Source organism: Panthera onca, chromosome D3, assembly GCF_046562875.1.
Source record: "Panthera onca isolate mPanOnc1 chromosome D3, mPanOnc1 haplotype 2, whole genome shotgun sequence".
NCBI classification, from domain to species: Eukaryota; Metazoa; Chordata; class Mammalia; order Carnivora; family Felidae; genus Panthera; species Panthera onca.
In genome coordinates, this window is record NC_138350.1 from 66,437,369 (window position 1) to 66,452,428 (window position 15,060).

The window sequence follows — 15,060 nt, forward strand, 5'->3', positions numbered from 1 at the left end:
CTGTGCTCTGCAAATGTGGACAGTCTGAAAAGCCAGTGTTTTACAAACAGCCTACCTTCCTCAGACTGGAAATAAGAAAACCCATATGGAATATCTGGTCTACCCAGGAGATTCCCACTCATGAACCAATAGGTTTGGGGGCTTATTTTGTTTGCATCATGTTCATTTTGCTATCACTACTTAAAAAAAATTTTTTTAAGTGTTTATTTATTTTTGAGAGAGAGAGACAGAGCATGAGCAGGGGAGGGGCAGAGAGAGAGGGAGACACAAAATCTGAAGCAGGCTCCAAGCTGTCAGCACAGAGCCCGGCGTGGGGCTTAAATCTCACAAACCGTGAGACTGTGACCTGAGCCAAGTCCTACGCTTAACCGGCCGAGCCACTCAGGTGCCCATTGTTAGCACTACTTTTAACAGCTATCAGGCCTTTCCTTCTGTATCATGTTCCAGAATTCCCCCATCGCTCCCTCTCTGGAGGATGCTACAGAAAGAGAGAGGAAACCACTCAACACAGAATGACTGCAGTAACAGCCAGGGGTGAAAGTTGGGATCGCCGTATTCAAGTAGATGAAATGTAGTTTAAAAAAAAAATTTTTTTTAACGTTTATTTATTTTTGAGAGTGGGAGAGAGAGAGCGAGAGAGAGCGAGAGCGAGCATGGGCAGGAGAGGGGCAGAGAGAGAGGGAGACAGAATCTGAAGCAGGCTCCAGGCTCCTAGCTGTCAGCACAGAGCACGACTCGGGACTCAAACCCACGAACCGTGAGATCATGACCTAAGCCAAAGTCAGATGCTTAACCTACTGAGCCACCCAGGTGCCCCTCTAGTTTGTTTTTAATAAAAGTAACCTTAAAGTAACATGGAAGAGTAGTTCTTTATAAAAATCTAAAATGATGACGTAGTCAAAATCTACTACTGAAATATTTCATGAAGCCCCAGTCACTGGGCCTTCCCTGTCATAACTCACTGGCCTTTCCATCAGTTCTCTTAAGTGCCATGAATTTGTCACATGCAAATCCAAGGACTCAACTTATGAGCCCTCACTAATCTCCTTTATACAACAGTTTTCAGTTTCCCAATCTCATCCTTCATTGTCAGTTTTAATCTCTTTGAATATAACACCAAACTGTGTATCAGTCGTTTACTGAGAGTATATCGTGTGCCCACAATATGTCAGGTGCTGCGCGGCCAGCAACAGAACATTTTCCTGAACCTATTGACAATGCCATGGGGTAGAAGGTGGCAGCAGGTGTGAAACAATCAAAAAGAAATCAACAAAAACACCCATAGGGCTAGAAATAAACATAGTAGGATGTCAGCAAAGAGTGCCTACTGTAAGACTATGAAGGCTTCCTGGAGGTGGTGCCTTGAAGTGAGTCCTAAATGATTAGGAATGTTTAGGCGAGGGGAGGCATTCCAGACTAGAGAAACATAGTCCGCAGAGGTCGAAAGCAAGAGGGCAGAGTGATCTGTAGGGTAACTGGAGCTCAGCAAGGAGGAGAGTGGGGGTGAGACTGGAGAGGCTTGGTGGGCCAATTACGGAGCGTTTTAAGGGTCAGTCAGGAGTTAAATTAGATACAACATGATCAACAGTAGGGAATCACTATAGCTTCTTGGGTGGAAGATTTGGAGCCAGAGGCACAATTTGGGCAAGACTGGGCTAACGGCAGCGACCAGAAAGGGCTGGAGAGAGGAAGGGAGGAGACGCCCCAGGGCACCCTGCTGCGGGGGCACAGAGGGAGAGAGGTGTGAGGGCCCTTGTCCATCAGTTGCCTCATCCAGCAACTTTTTAGCTGGTCCTCAGTTCAGGCCTGGGCTCCTCCTCCTCCTCATTCCCTCCTCCTCCTGATCTTTACCTTTATCCTCTCCAAGCCCTGGATCCATTCCCGTGGTCCTTGTTAGCCCTCAGAACCACAACAGGAAGGCTAAGAGAAACTCAGCAATTTGGACCGATGCATATGTGTTGAGCTGGTTGTGACAGCCCTTCACACTGGTCCTCTCATTTACTCCTTGCATCCTCCTACAAGACAGGAATTACCTAGCCCATTTGACAGTTTCCAAGGTCCTACAACCAGGAAGTGGCCGAGCCCCACAGTGAACTCATGCCTGACAGCTTAGCCTAGGTCTGCAGTGTTCTAAGTGAACCAGGCTTTAAGTGTCACGACTGAGGGTCCACTTCCTAGGAAAAGGGTCTGCGAAATTCTGGCTGGGACTCCTCTCTGCTTCCTCCTGATGTGGCTTCACAAAGTTCCATTTTCCCCTTTCCATCTCAGCAAATCTAAATCTGCCTGCCAGCCTCATGGCCTCTCACATTTAGTTAACGAGCACATAATGTGCATTTGCTATTTTCATCCGTGTGAAATTAACTGCCTCTTTGCGGTATGTCTAAACCACGCATCATTCACACTTGGGCACATGCATGCCACTTCCTTGGTCAGTGGAGTACGCTGCAGACAAAAAACAGGAAAAAAGTTTTGTTGTTGTTTAATTGAAGTGTTTCATACGTGTGGCAATTACAAAGGATTGACTTTAATTCAAAAGGATGAATGACAGATCTGAATCAAAATGGGCCAGTTATACTATAACATTCTAACCTTTTTTTTTTAATGTTCATTTATTTTTGAGAGAGAGTGGGGAGGGGGTAGAGAGAGGGGGGACAGAGGATCCAAAGCAGGCACTGTGTTGACAATAGCAGGCCGGATGTCAGGGTCAAACTCACAAACCATGAGATCACCACCTGAGCCGAAGTCGAACACTTAACCAACTGGGCCACCTAGGCACCCTTTCTAACTTCTTTTTAGCAGAAACATGTGCATATTGTATGGGAGATCAGTTAAGAAGGAAAATGTATCAATTATTATCGATTACTCAATTCCCTAAAATGATTAATTAACTTTTATTAAGGAGATTAATTAGGGAGTTAGGTAGGTACTTTATAGGGAGTTAGGTGGGTACTTTAGGGGTTCAATGAAACTTTGACCCACCCTGCTGGATCTAAATTTAAGATTTCAGAGATATGTTTTCAACGTTTCTCTTTTTTTCAAAGCTATAATGTCACGATGATCCCAACACACTGTCAAAAGCTATGGGCCAGTTTGCTAGTATACAGAGAGGGAGACAAACCGTAAGAGACTTCTGAATACAGAGAACAAACTGAAGGTTGTTGTTGGGGTGTTGGGTAGGGGGATGGGCATTAAGGAGGGCCCTTGAAACCCCGTGGCACTGTTGGTGGGAATGCAAACTGGTACAGCCACTCTGGAAGACAGTATGGAGGTTCCTCAAAAAATTAAAAATAGATCTACCCTATGACCCAGGAATAGCACTGCTAGGAATTTACCCAAGGGATACAGGAGTGCTGATGCAGAGGGGCACTTGTACCCCAATGTTTATAGCGGCACTTTCAACAATAGCCAAATTATGGAAAGAGCCTAAATGTCCATCAACTGATGAATGGATAAAGAAATTGTGGTTTATATACACAATGGAATACTACGTGGCAATGAGAAAGAATGAAATCTGGCCTTTTGTAGCAACGTGGGTGGAACTGGAGAGAGAGTGTTATGCTAAGTGAAATAAGTCACACAGAGAAAGGCAGATACCATATGGTTTCACTCTTATGTGGATCCTGAGAAACTTAACAGAAGACCATGGGGGAGGGGAAGGAAAAAAAAATGGTTAGAGAGGGAGGGAGACAAACCATAAAAGACTCTTAAAAACCGAGAATAACTGAGGGTTGATGGGGAGTGGGAGGGAGGGGGGTGGGTGATGGGTATTGAACAGGGCATCTTTTGGGATGAGCACTGGGTGTTGTACGGAAACCAATTGGACAATAAATTTCATATTAAAAAAAAAAAAGGAGGGCCCTTGATGGGATGAGCACTGGGTGTTATATGTAAGTGATGAATCACTAAATTCTACTCCTGAAATCATTATTACACTATGTTAACTAAACATGGATTTAAATAATAATTTTTAAAAAGCTATCCGCCATTCTCGTCCCTTCTGTCTTACTTGAGGCCTCAGCAAACATTCCTGAAATTGAAAACACTAAAGCGCCTGAGCTCCTCCCCTCTGGGTACCGAGAGATCACAAACTTGACACGCCCTATTTCTCCTCCTGGTTAGAGCTCTCTTCCATCACACATCTTCCTTGTTTGTATCCCTGCTAGAGGTGTGGGGCAACCCAGTCTGACGTGTGTAGGAACCCAGTACTCTGCAAAGCTGCTACCCGAGAAGGCACGTCTTTTAGTTGTGCTGACGATTACATTTGAGAAACCCTGGGGAATGCAGACCTCATGCTCGTATTATTGAAATTGTCACAAGGACCGAAAAAGCTTCTCCCGGAGGCTGGTCTGTGGCCCTAGCACAGGAATTGCCAACGTCGAGTTTTGTGATTACCAGGTTAATAACAAGGGGCAAGCCGACATTTTAAAAAAGAGTCCCAGAAATAACTAATCGTAAATTTACAGAATTCAAAATACAAACTTAACACACTATTTTCTTTCCCACTTTTCTTTCTCTGGAGAGAGGAATATGACTAAATGAAACTCTAAAATGCTTGAAACAACACCACTGTGATGTATTTGTCCAAACGTAACCCAGGCCAAGGCTGGTGAGTTTTAGAAATCTGGACACCTAGCATTAAGTCTTTCTGAAATTCTAGGCCTCTGGGAACAGAACTGATAGTTTTTATGCTACATTATCTGCCACCAAATTTGGAATAGAATTTTAACATTAAATGTGGATGGAGAACCCAAAACTACTAAAATTATACTAATCTGAATCAATAAAATAAATATGTGTACGTTGAATTGTTAAATCGTAAATCTTCATATTTATATATATTTCAAGCACCAGAAAGCACTCCAGCTCTGAAAATAAAAATTTTTTTGTTTTTCCTACCTTGGAGAATAAAAATACCTGGTATCTTTTGTTCTAAGATATATAACCTAAAATATCAAAGTATTTAAATACGTCTACGTATTTAATGATATATTTGCATATATATTTTAAAATATACATAACACATACAGATACACACTTATCGATACAATAAACACCAAAGGATTCTCGTAAGAAATTTTATCTGCGAGCTGATTCAAAGCATAAATAACAGGCTACAATTTCCAAATATTTGGACAGAGGCCACAGGAAGAGCCTGTGGCACTTTATATAAGCATGTCAGACTCAGAAGCCTATTTTTAAGCATAATAATAGAAACATCATCAACTATCATAATGTAATAAAATAAAAGCGATTTCTTACTGAATACTGGGAAAGACGTATTTCCTTTTAACACTTGGAATTCTTGTTCTAGTCGTCTCCGTAAATCTATTTGTTCAAATAAAACCTTCTGAAGTTCTTCTAATAAAGAAAAACAGAAGAGTCATTTTACTAATCTTTACAAATAACTCTCCAGAGAACTGTTACACATGGCAATTTATTATTAGAAGACAAAATATTTTACCAGTTTAAAAAGTGTTGCATAGACATAGGATAGATTTTGTGCAGAAATCCATGAATATAAATCAATGTAATATATTATTTTAAAGTATTATATTACAGTGTCATGTATTGATTGATATGTATGCATTAATCTCAATTATATCCACCCAATGGTCCATATATTATTCATATGTTGCTTGTCAAGCTTAAAATATGGTGTAGAACAAAAATATCCTCCTATTATCTCCATGGTCTTTTGAAGCTAAGAGAAGTTCTACAGAATTAAAACTTTTCTTTACCTTTCCCCATATTTTCGACATCCTTTTTGAGTGAATGAGGTGAATTTGTTTCTTGTGTGTGTTCACCTTTAAAAAGAGGAGAACAAATATTGGTTTTGTGTAGGCTATTTTCTGAAAGTTTTTCTTTTCATTTTCTTTTCACATCTACGAAGAAGCGTAGTTGGTATGACTGGAAGGTGGAAGTCCTCAGAACCAAATGTTGTCCTCATTTACTCACATACACTTCCCCTGAGGCACAGCGGCAGCTACAGGAAGCAAGGGCGCAGTCAACCTAGCCTGAAATGGCAGCCCCGTGAAAGCAGATTCCGGAAGTTAGCCCCCTCCCAGGCCCCACCACTATCCATCTTCTACAACAAAGGTACTTGTTAAATGGGCAAAAGAGGAGGTTGAACAGTTAACATATCCAGAAGAATTCAGATCAGTTCCTCTCCTTCCAGAAGTGAAGGAGCCTAGGGTCAACCAGAAGGCTGAGGCTGAGGAAGCAGAAACCTCCTACCTTCTTGGGTCACCAAAATTTGGGATAGTTAGAAAGAAACAGGAGGAGACTTTTGTTGCCCTTGGGAGCAAATTTATAAGCCTGGAATAATTTCCTAATAACTGATAGGTATTTTTTTTAAATCAACCTAAAACAGAGGTGTGAAATGTTATCTTATGTTGCTTTGTAATATTCACATGCTTGCTGATAGTTTCAGAACTACTTGTCTTCAACCAATAAAAACTAGATTGTAGATAAAGGTTAGGTGTTATTCTCTCCTATTTTGTTTATGTGCTAACTAGAATGATGGCAAGCTAGGAAAACGTCCTTATCTACAGTCATAAATTGAGTCTATGTAATCTAGAAAACATAAATAAACCAAAGAAATCCAATCACTTAGCTAACCAGAATCTATTGTTCCAATTTCAACTTGCTATCTGCAACTATCCACATAATGTAACTAAGCTTTCCATTTTCATGTACAGACAGTATAGACAAAGGTGCTCTTAGGTTTCATGGATCCCCTCACCCCTTGACCCCCTTCTGGGTTAGCTCCTTCCTCTGCACCCATGGTGCTGTTTGCTTACTCACTTTCCACACTCACCAGGCAGCGTGCTACTTGGAGGTAGGGGCTCTGTGTTTCCTGCACGGCCAGTGATTAGCAGAATGCTGGATACATAATAGGTATTCAATAAAGTGTTTTCAGTTGTCACTGAAAGGAACTCCAGGAGCTCATAAATCCTGAACTATAGCGTGGGCCCGAATGCAGCATTTCAATTCTCTCCTCACTATTTATTCATTTCCCTTCTTCAGCAAGAAATAGAATATAATGGCCCTAGGCACTTGTAGGAATACTGGGAGATTTCATCGTCAAGGTAAAAGTTCCCACAAAGAGGGAAACAATTTCTCCACAAAGCAGTGGCCAACAGTATCAAGGACAGACAGGAAAATACTTAGCATGATATTATAAATGGATGGGGATTCTGCATTCTACCCGATGACCATTGGGAGTAAGTATTTGCAGGAATGAGTGGATGTGTATATGTGTGCATATATATGCAGATATTCCTGCACATGTGCATAGTGATGAAAAGATGCTTGCCCTGGATCCCCATCATAAGGACAATAATATCTTAGGCATCCCTGAGTTCCTTAACGACAGGTATTTTCTCTACTGTCTAGATCATATCTGCACAACCTCATTCCCACTTTCATCTTGGACATGACCTCTCTCCATAGGCTTTCAACATTAAGACCTTGGCTTTCTTCAGGGGCGCCTGGGTGGCTCAGTCAGTTGGGCATCCGACTTTGGCTCAGGTCATGATCTCAGGGTTGCTGGGTTCAAGCCCCGCATCGGGCTCTGTGCTGACGGCTCAGAGCCTGGAGCCTGCTTCCGATTCTGTGTGTCCCCCTCTCTCTCTCTCTGCCCCTCCCCAACTCGTGCTCTGTTTCTGTCTCCAAAATAAATAAATCTAAAAAAAATTTTTTTTAAAGACCTTGGCTTTCTTCATACAGAATAATGAAAATATCTGCGAAGCATTTTAAATATGCACCTTAATCTAATTCCTGCAAAATACTACTATCTAAAAGAAGAGTAACATGAAAGCTGATGAGAAATCATAAATATAGAAACCAAGAGTAATGGTATTTTGAAATGAAACAAAATGCATATTACATGCAGTGTTACCTCTGTCTCCTCCAGTCTCAATCAGTCAAATGCATAGCTGTTTCACACTCACATACAATGTTGAGTCTGAACAAGAGAAGAAACAAGCACGCCCGTCCCTCTGTATCCATCTGCAGGGCAGAGTGACATTTCACCATCCTGCCACTGTCCCAACTACTAGGGAGCATGGTTTAATGGAGATTGTTCGTGTCTGAACAGGCAACTCTAGAAGTCATGTCCTTATCACACTATAGACCTTTTTGATTCATTAGTGTATTGTGCGGCCCGTTTGTCTTGCATTACATTTCAGTGAGATAATTAAATTGAAAAATTACAACGGGATATGTAAAAATGCAGGTCTTGCAACTTCATAATTTGGAGGTTTACATAGGAGTGAAACCATTAAACAAATGGCTAGCAAGTAGAAAGTACGTCAACAACAAACAAATGTGATAATATTAATAATAAGCTTTTCTCTTCATTAGCTTTGTGCAGGTTTTATCAATACTTTACATGGGGGTCTATTTCAGATAGATGCGTTGCTGCAACTTCTCGGTAAAACCTGCCAATTTGGAGCTTGGATGATTCAAATGTCTCACTTATAAAGGTTTTGTTTTTGGTTTTTTTTTTTTTAAATGGTTAAATGTTAGGTAAATAAAGAGCACAGACGTTTCAGCTGCCTTTTGTGTATCTTTTACTGGACCGTTGCCTTTTGTATATTACTAATCTGTGAAACCAGATTGTTAATGGTGGTTAAAAATGACCTCTGGGAGCCTGGATATGTTTGTTCACTATTACTGCTAATGTTTTCCATCTGGTTTAAAAAAAAAAAAAGGCAGTCTAATACTAGATTAAATAAATGAGATTTAGTTGACAATAAGCTTCCGATTTTTATAAATATTCCATTAGGTTAGATGCATTTTACTTTTCTAAAATTAATGAATAGGTTTGGAGACATCCAAAAATTAAAATGTTTACTTTCCTTCCCACTGTATTTCCCCCTAAAAAAAAAAAAAAGTTACAAAAAGGCAGAGGGAGACCTTAATTTTCCTTTGGAGTTATAGGAAGGAAAATTATAATATGGAAGGAACATCTTTCTTGGAGGCCAGGCCTAAAATATATCTTAAATCAGACTGTAAAAGAAGACAGTCAGGTGGCTTAAAGTTGGAGAGTAATGGATAATCGGGATATAAAATGCATCCAGTGAACTGATGTAACCAGAAGCTGCTGCTCAGGGACATGTCTACACCAGGATTCCACAAGTACATGTTCAAGGAGCCAGTTTGCTGTGACCTGCCTCGCTGCCCATGAATCCTGCCTGCCCTGGAGGGGAGGGGCAGCATAGAGCCACATCAGGGAAACTACATCCCTGAGGGCAGTGAAGCCCAGAGAGCCTGGGGCTATTTGGTTCCTGCTCCCGTGGTCTCTCCAGGGTCCTCCGGCACCAGGCGGACCCACATTCCAGGTGAAAGTTCCATTCATAGCACCTCCTTTCACGGCACAAGGGTAATTACTTTCTCTTAAATATCATGGCACACCTCTGCTCAAGAACCGCGCCATGGCTCCTGATGTCTACACTGCACAATCCACTCTAAGTTCCTCCCCCGTCACCTCCAGGTTCTCCCACTCAGCTGAGCCAAGCTTTCTCTGTCGGTAAGCACAAACCTTTTACTCTAATCGGGCCCTTATTCCTCATGTTGGCTGGCTTTGCCTTATGTTTTCGCTCTTGCTTCAGGTGCCCCTGCCCATCCACCCACAATGATAATGCCACCCAAGTCCCTACTCTTCCGTAACGCCTTTCCCGACCTCTGCAAATGCTGCTGATCCAAGGGCTGAAGTTCCAAGTCCCTACTGTCTTCACTCTGCCACCTGACGTCCTGGGGTTTCAACTCTGCAAGTCTGGTCTTCCCCAGCTAGAAAATCTGCTTTCTGAGGGGAGAGAGACCCTACCCAACAGGTAACCCCATCACCTCTACCTTCAGGAGGGTGAAATACATCTCGCAAACACCGTTTGCTTTTAATTTAATTCAATCTGGTTTGTGAAAGAAATACAAAGTAATGTCACTTTAAATCCTCGATCATCATCATTTTGAGCACTAACTCATTCCTATGAATGAAAAAGCACATGTTGATCCATTTGGACATCTGAAGACGTACTCTATATTTTCAGTTTACTGGGGAAGTTTGCGATATTTCAATTTTTGTTCCTATCTGACATTTTGAAAATTTCTTGCGGAGCTAAAACCATAGCAGTGAGTTTTAACCGGGACATGAAAATATTAATGTAAAAGTCTTCCATGATCTCCAAGAGCCAAAATACCTTACATTTTTAGAGCTCATTTAATTTTAGGAGTCAAATGAGTAGGTCAGATGACCTGTTCTGTTGGTGGTCACGGGATGATAGGACAAAAAGCTGATTAAATAGGTAATTACTCTTCTCAAGCTAAACTTGAATCCAAAAAACAAGATCATTCAAATATTTTGTACAAATATGTACAAATGTGTGTACATACAGGTACAAAATGAAATGCCTGACCTTTGGATGAAGAGTGAAAACGCTGACATTCACATCCCTTCTACGGAAATATATTCTCTCTCTTTTCATTCTCCCCTCAGTGTTATACTCCCTGCAGCCTGCAACCAGCATTCGGAGGCTCTGCCCCACGAAGCAGCCCCAGGGGCTGGCAAGTTGCTTATCGCTAAAAGGGCCTCTCTGTTCCTTTGGGACTGTTGACAACACTTGATGAAAAACATTTGGAGAAAATGCTTCCATTATGGAAAGAAAGAATGTTATTTAATTGCACACTCAAGGATGAATGTGGTCGAAAGTATTTTGGTTTGTGGCTGTGCCTCAACATAAGACACGCGTGCCTTTTAATGTCTGGATAAAGAGTGAAGATTTCAGTCAAATGCCCAGATGCTTCTATAGTTGTCGGGTGGGGGTCTCAAGGAGCAGACCTTGGAAGAGAAGTAGTGACTGCAGATTACAGTTGCACTGTATTCTCACACCCACGGGGCCGGCCTGACGGTCTGCTCTCTGCCTCCCGACAGCCTCAGCCCAAGGCCTAGACTTCTGTTGAACAGACTCCATTTATACATGTTTAACTCTGAATTGTAATAATTAACCTTAGTTTTACAACCTGGTTTTGATTTAGATTTCCAGGGATTTTTTATTTTCTCTTTCTCTAACAACTTGTCTTAGAGGTACAATTCGGATGGGGTCAAAGACAGTCGACATAAGCGAACATAAGTAGTACCTTTAATAATTACCAAAAGGTAGCACAACATATGGTTTAGAGAAGTTTTTAAGAACACTTTGCATTAGGGCATTAAAAACTCAATTACACAGAAAACAAGGTTAAATAATTTTCTCCTCTGTCAGTAGTACACGGACTTCTGCTAATTTCTTGGTGTTAAATTCTACATTTAATTCTTCCCCTGTGACGTGTGGCACTTTAGTGAGGTCACAGAACAGAAGAGAGAACAAAATCAATACCCCTGGAGAGGGTGTGCTACAGAATGAACTAACTAAATGTTAACTCCATTAGTGAAAGAAAAAAAAAGAAGGAGTAAAGGCAAGATTAATACAGGGGAAATTACAGCAAACTAAGAGTTACAGCAAACTTTATACTGCATGATCAAAACGTATTGTGAGTTTGCATACGCATTGCTTCTCGAATGAGTATATCTTGAGTTCATTTAGAATTCTCTGGAGTTTTAGAACTTGTGCTTTCAATTAATGCTATTTGTTTTCTGGAGAATTTTTCACTGTCTTCCTTTATCTCTTAAATTTCATAGAAATTTTAAAAAATCATTCATAAGAAGGGACATTTTTTAGAAATAAAAAGAAACGGACAGCTGAAATATGGGAATAATTTAATTTTGAATACATACATTGAAAGATCCCCAAATTCATTGTTTGTAAAAATTGCAGCAGTAATTTAGAGGTGGGAGGTTTTGTCAAATTTTACAGGTGGATAAACCGAGGCACAAAGCAGTTAAAGTGTTTACCTAAAGTCACCTAGTGAGAGAATTAAAACTCAGATCTACTGGTTGTGGATTTTAGAATACTTCCTCTTCTTCTTTTCCTTTTTTTTTTTTTTTAAATCATAAGCATGTTCTAAGATTGAATGGAATAATAAATCAGAGTGCCTCATTCGCTATATATTCATGAGAAGTGTAACTGCTTCTTACTATTCTCAGAAATCTGTCCATAGCATATTAAGTACACTAGAGAATCATACCAGTGAAAATCAAATTGATTTTAAAACTCCTATACATATAACAAGATGCAGCCACGCTCAGACTCCAATGGTGCCGGCGTTTCCACAATGAAATGTACTGAAATCAGGGATGACTCTACTTGCGTGATTTCCTTGACCTGCCATAGCTTTGAGCTGTCTCACCAGCTTGCCCCACTGCATTCAATTTCAAATCACTTAACTTCACTAAAGTTATTCAAAACGGATATGCAAAACCTCACTCTGGGATTGCAAGCAAAATGCTGTCATTTATATTTTTCAGTAGGTGATATTTTGACCAAACTACCAACCCCCTAAACTATATTGCTGGGCTTTAAGCCATGGGTCTAATTTAAAAGATACCTATGGATAAAAGGCTTCCGAGGAATTTTGGCTGCTTAAAAACTTCATGTTTGGTCCTTCGAATTACATAGAAGTACAAGATCTGCTGTGTGTAAGCTTAAAGATCATTAGCAGGGAGGTTCTTTAAAAAATCACTTAAAGATACCATCTTTAAAATTCCTAAAAAGAAACAGTTACTAATAAGGCTGAAAGGTTGAAGGAAAGCTGCATTTAATTAAAGTGATAACCTAAAAAAATAAACTGGAACTAAGTAGGTTGCTAAACTGAATTTGCATCCGGGAACAGTTGAAGCAAGTATCCAGATTTTAAAGATATGGCTATCTCCTTACTTGTTTTGAGAAAGGACATAGAAATCTCTTGATAAACTACATTCGTAATTGCCACAGGAGTGAAAAATTCACATCGAAATCAAAAATCGCATCCTGACTTATTCGGTAGTTTGAAGAGACATTTTATTCTTCTATGTTCTACTGCATACGTGCTGAAATAAAATACCGGTACTTTCCAATGATAACGATTGAATTAAATACTGGCTAACGGAACACCTGGCTCCATACACCTTATCCGACGGTATGTGGTGCAGACCGCTGTTACAGTATTCATATGCTTTACAGTTTACCTATCCCTTCCTCTTGATTGGAAGCAACTTGAGGGCACAGACTGGTATGGATTCCATCTCCGAATCCCCAGAGCCTAGCAAAGTATCTAGCACACAGTAGGCATTTGAAAATATTTGTGGCATAATCGAGTAAATAAGCAATGAAAATCAACAGTGGTTAGAGGCGTAGATGTGGAAGTTAACAGTTGTTCCACGGGAAGAAATATCTCCAGTACCAGTCAGGGTGTACTGGGTAAAGCTTTCTACTGCTGTCACTCCAAAGCGGTTAATCACAGGCCTTCATCATCTCATTGGCTCTTCCGGATTTTTGACACTTTGCTAAACGAAGGGATTCTTGGAGTCTGACCATAAGTAAGTACGTTAATACCAAAACAAACATAGGACAACTGGATGCCCACTCTAGGATTTTCTCGAATGTGCATTTCAACACAAAGACCATGAGCTAATAATCTTCCCTGCAAGACAGGATAGCTGAAGATCCACGAAGTCCCAAAACAACCCAAGGAGATGTAACGCCTTAACATCTTTAGGGTTTAAAACATCATCTCCACATGCTCAGCAAAGCAACCACAAGGATGAAGTTCTTGTGACCCAAGATTCCAAGATAACTTTCGCAAAATAAAATTCTTCACTGGAACATTTGTTCATTTCAATGATATTTTGCATCCCTCCCATGTCCTACCTATCTCCCATTCAATACAGAATAATAATAATATAATAAATATAACATACTACCTACAGACTCCTCTGAATAACGTGAGAATAAAATTGTAATATGGAAAATCAATGTAGAGCAAGTTTCTCTGGGAATCTGTATCAAATTAATTATTGTGAGGAAGGGACTAGTAATACATCAGTAGTATGGCTAGATATTATTACCAACATAACTATTGACTGTACTACCCTGAGCTCCGGGCACTGTGGAATTTTTATGTGAACACTGATCCTGACTATACTTTCACCTATTTCCTTTGGCATTTGTATTTCTGTCTGAATATCAAACGAGAGTGGATTCTGTGGTTTTTATCCGTTCTGGCTACCATCCTTGGGGTTCTGATGGCTTTTCAGGGTTTACTGAACTTACTAAGCATGAGGGAACCAAACCACTCTCAAGAATAGGAGGAACGTATTTTCAAATGGAACCAGCCCAGCCATCCAAATCGGAGGAAGATGGAGAAATTCAGTTTTTAACAGATCTACGGAGACTATTAATATACATGAAGAGAACACAACTCTGTGAAGACATCAGTATGTTCTAATACCTTTAGATTTCTCGTGGGTATGCACATTTTGTCAAATGTTAACTTGAAAATTTTATAAAAAATATGAATACCAGCTATTAAGTGCAACGTAGGAAATTAAAATTCCTAAAAAGAAATTATTTCAGTTTGGATAATTTGGGTTTTCTCATTGAATCTATGGAATCTCCTCTAAATTTAACAATGCAAACAACAAACTACCTCATAGTTTTGTTCAAATCATTGCTACCTCTTGAAAAGCTACACACGTTTTACATATTTCATAGAATATTTACAAAATTTTTATTTCCTTCAAAATTTGCACCCAAATAGAGTAACAGTTTAGCACAAGCAGCCTTATGATGATTTATGGTTTAGCTAAATGAAGGGTAAGGTCTGGCACGGATTATTCTCTAAATGTGTTATTTTATACTAAATACATGGACCCTATAGTGTTGAGCTTAAATATCACCAACAGCCAACTCCGAAATAAAAACTTCTGAATCCAAGCGATTAAAAACAACTTTCAAATTAATGCACGTAAACGACAGAGCACTAATTCTAACAGGCAACACTAAGTTAAAACCTGTTTTAACATTAGGAAACCAAGGATGGAGTCTACATCCTGCCTCTGAGTGAATTATAATTATTTAAAAACACACCGTCACTGCTACACGAAACTTTTCTTATTCATCAGACTTTGAGCTTCATGGGGCCTCC

The 15,060-nt window shown here is 40.1% G+C and overlaps 1 protein-coding gene across 1 annotated transcript in view; it reads right to left on the bottom strand.

Annotated features, from left to right (window-relative positions):
- The window catches only part of SKOR2 (SKI family transcriptional corepressor 2), a 36,207-nt gene that overhangs the window by 14,792 nt on the left and 6,355 nt on the right, over nt 1-15,060 (bottom strand). The window contains exons 4-5 of the mRNA XM_060611906.3: nt 5,739-5,804; nt 5,260-5,358 (exon numbers count right to left, since the gene is read on the bottom strand). Of these exons, the coding sequence (XP_060467889.2) occupies nt 5,260-5,358; nt 5,739-5,804 (165 nt within the window). The remainder of the gene's footprint in view (nt 1-5,259; nt 5,359-5,738; nt 5,805-15,060) is intronic.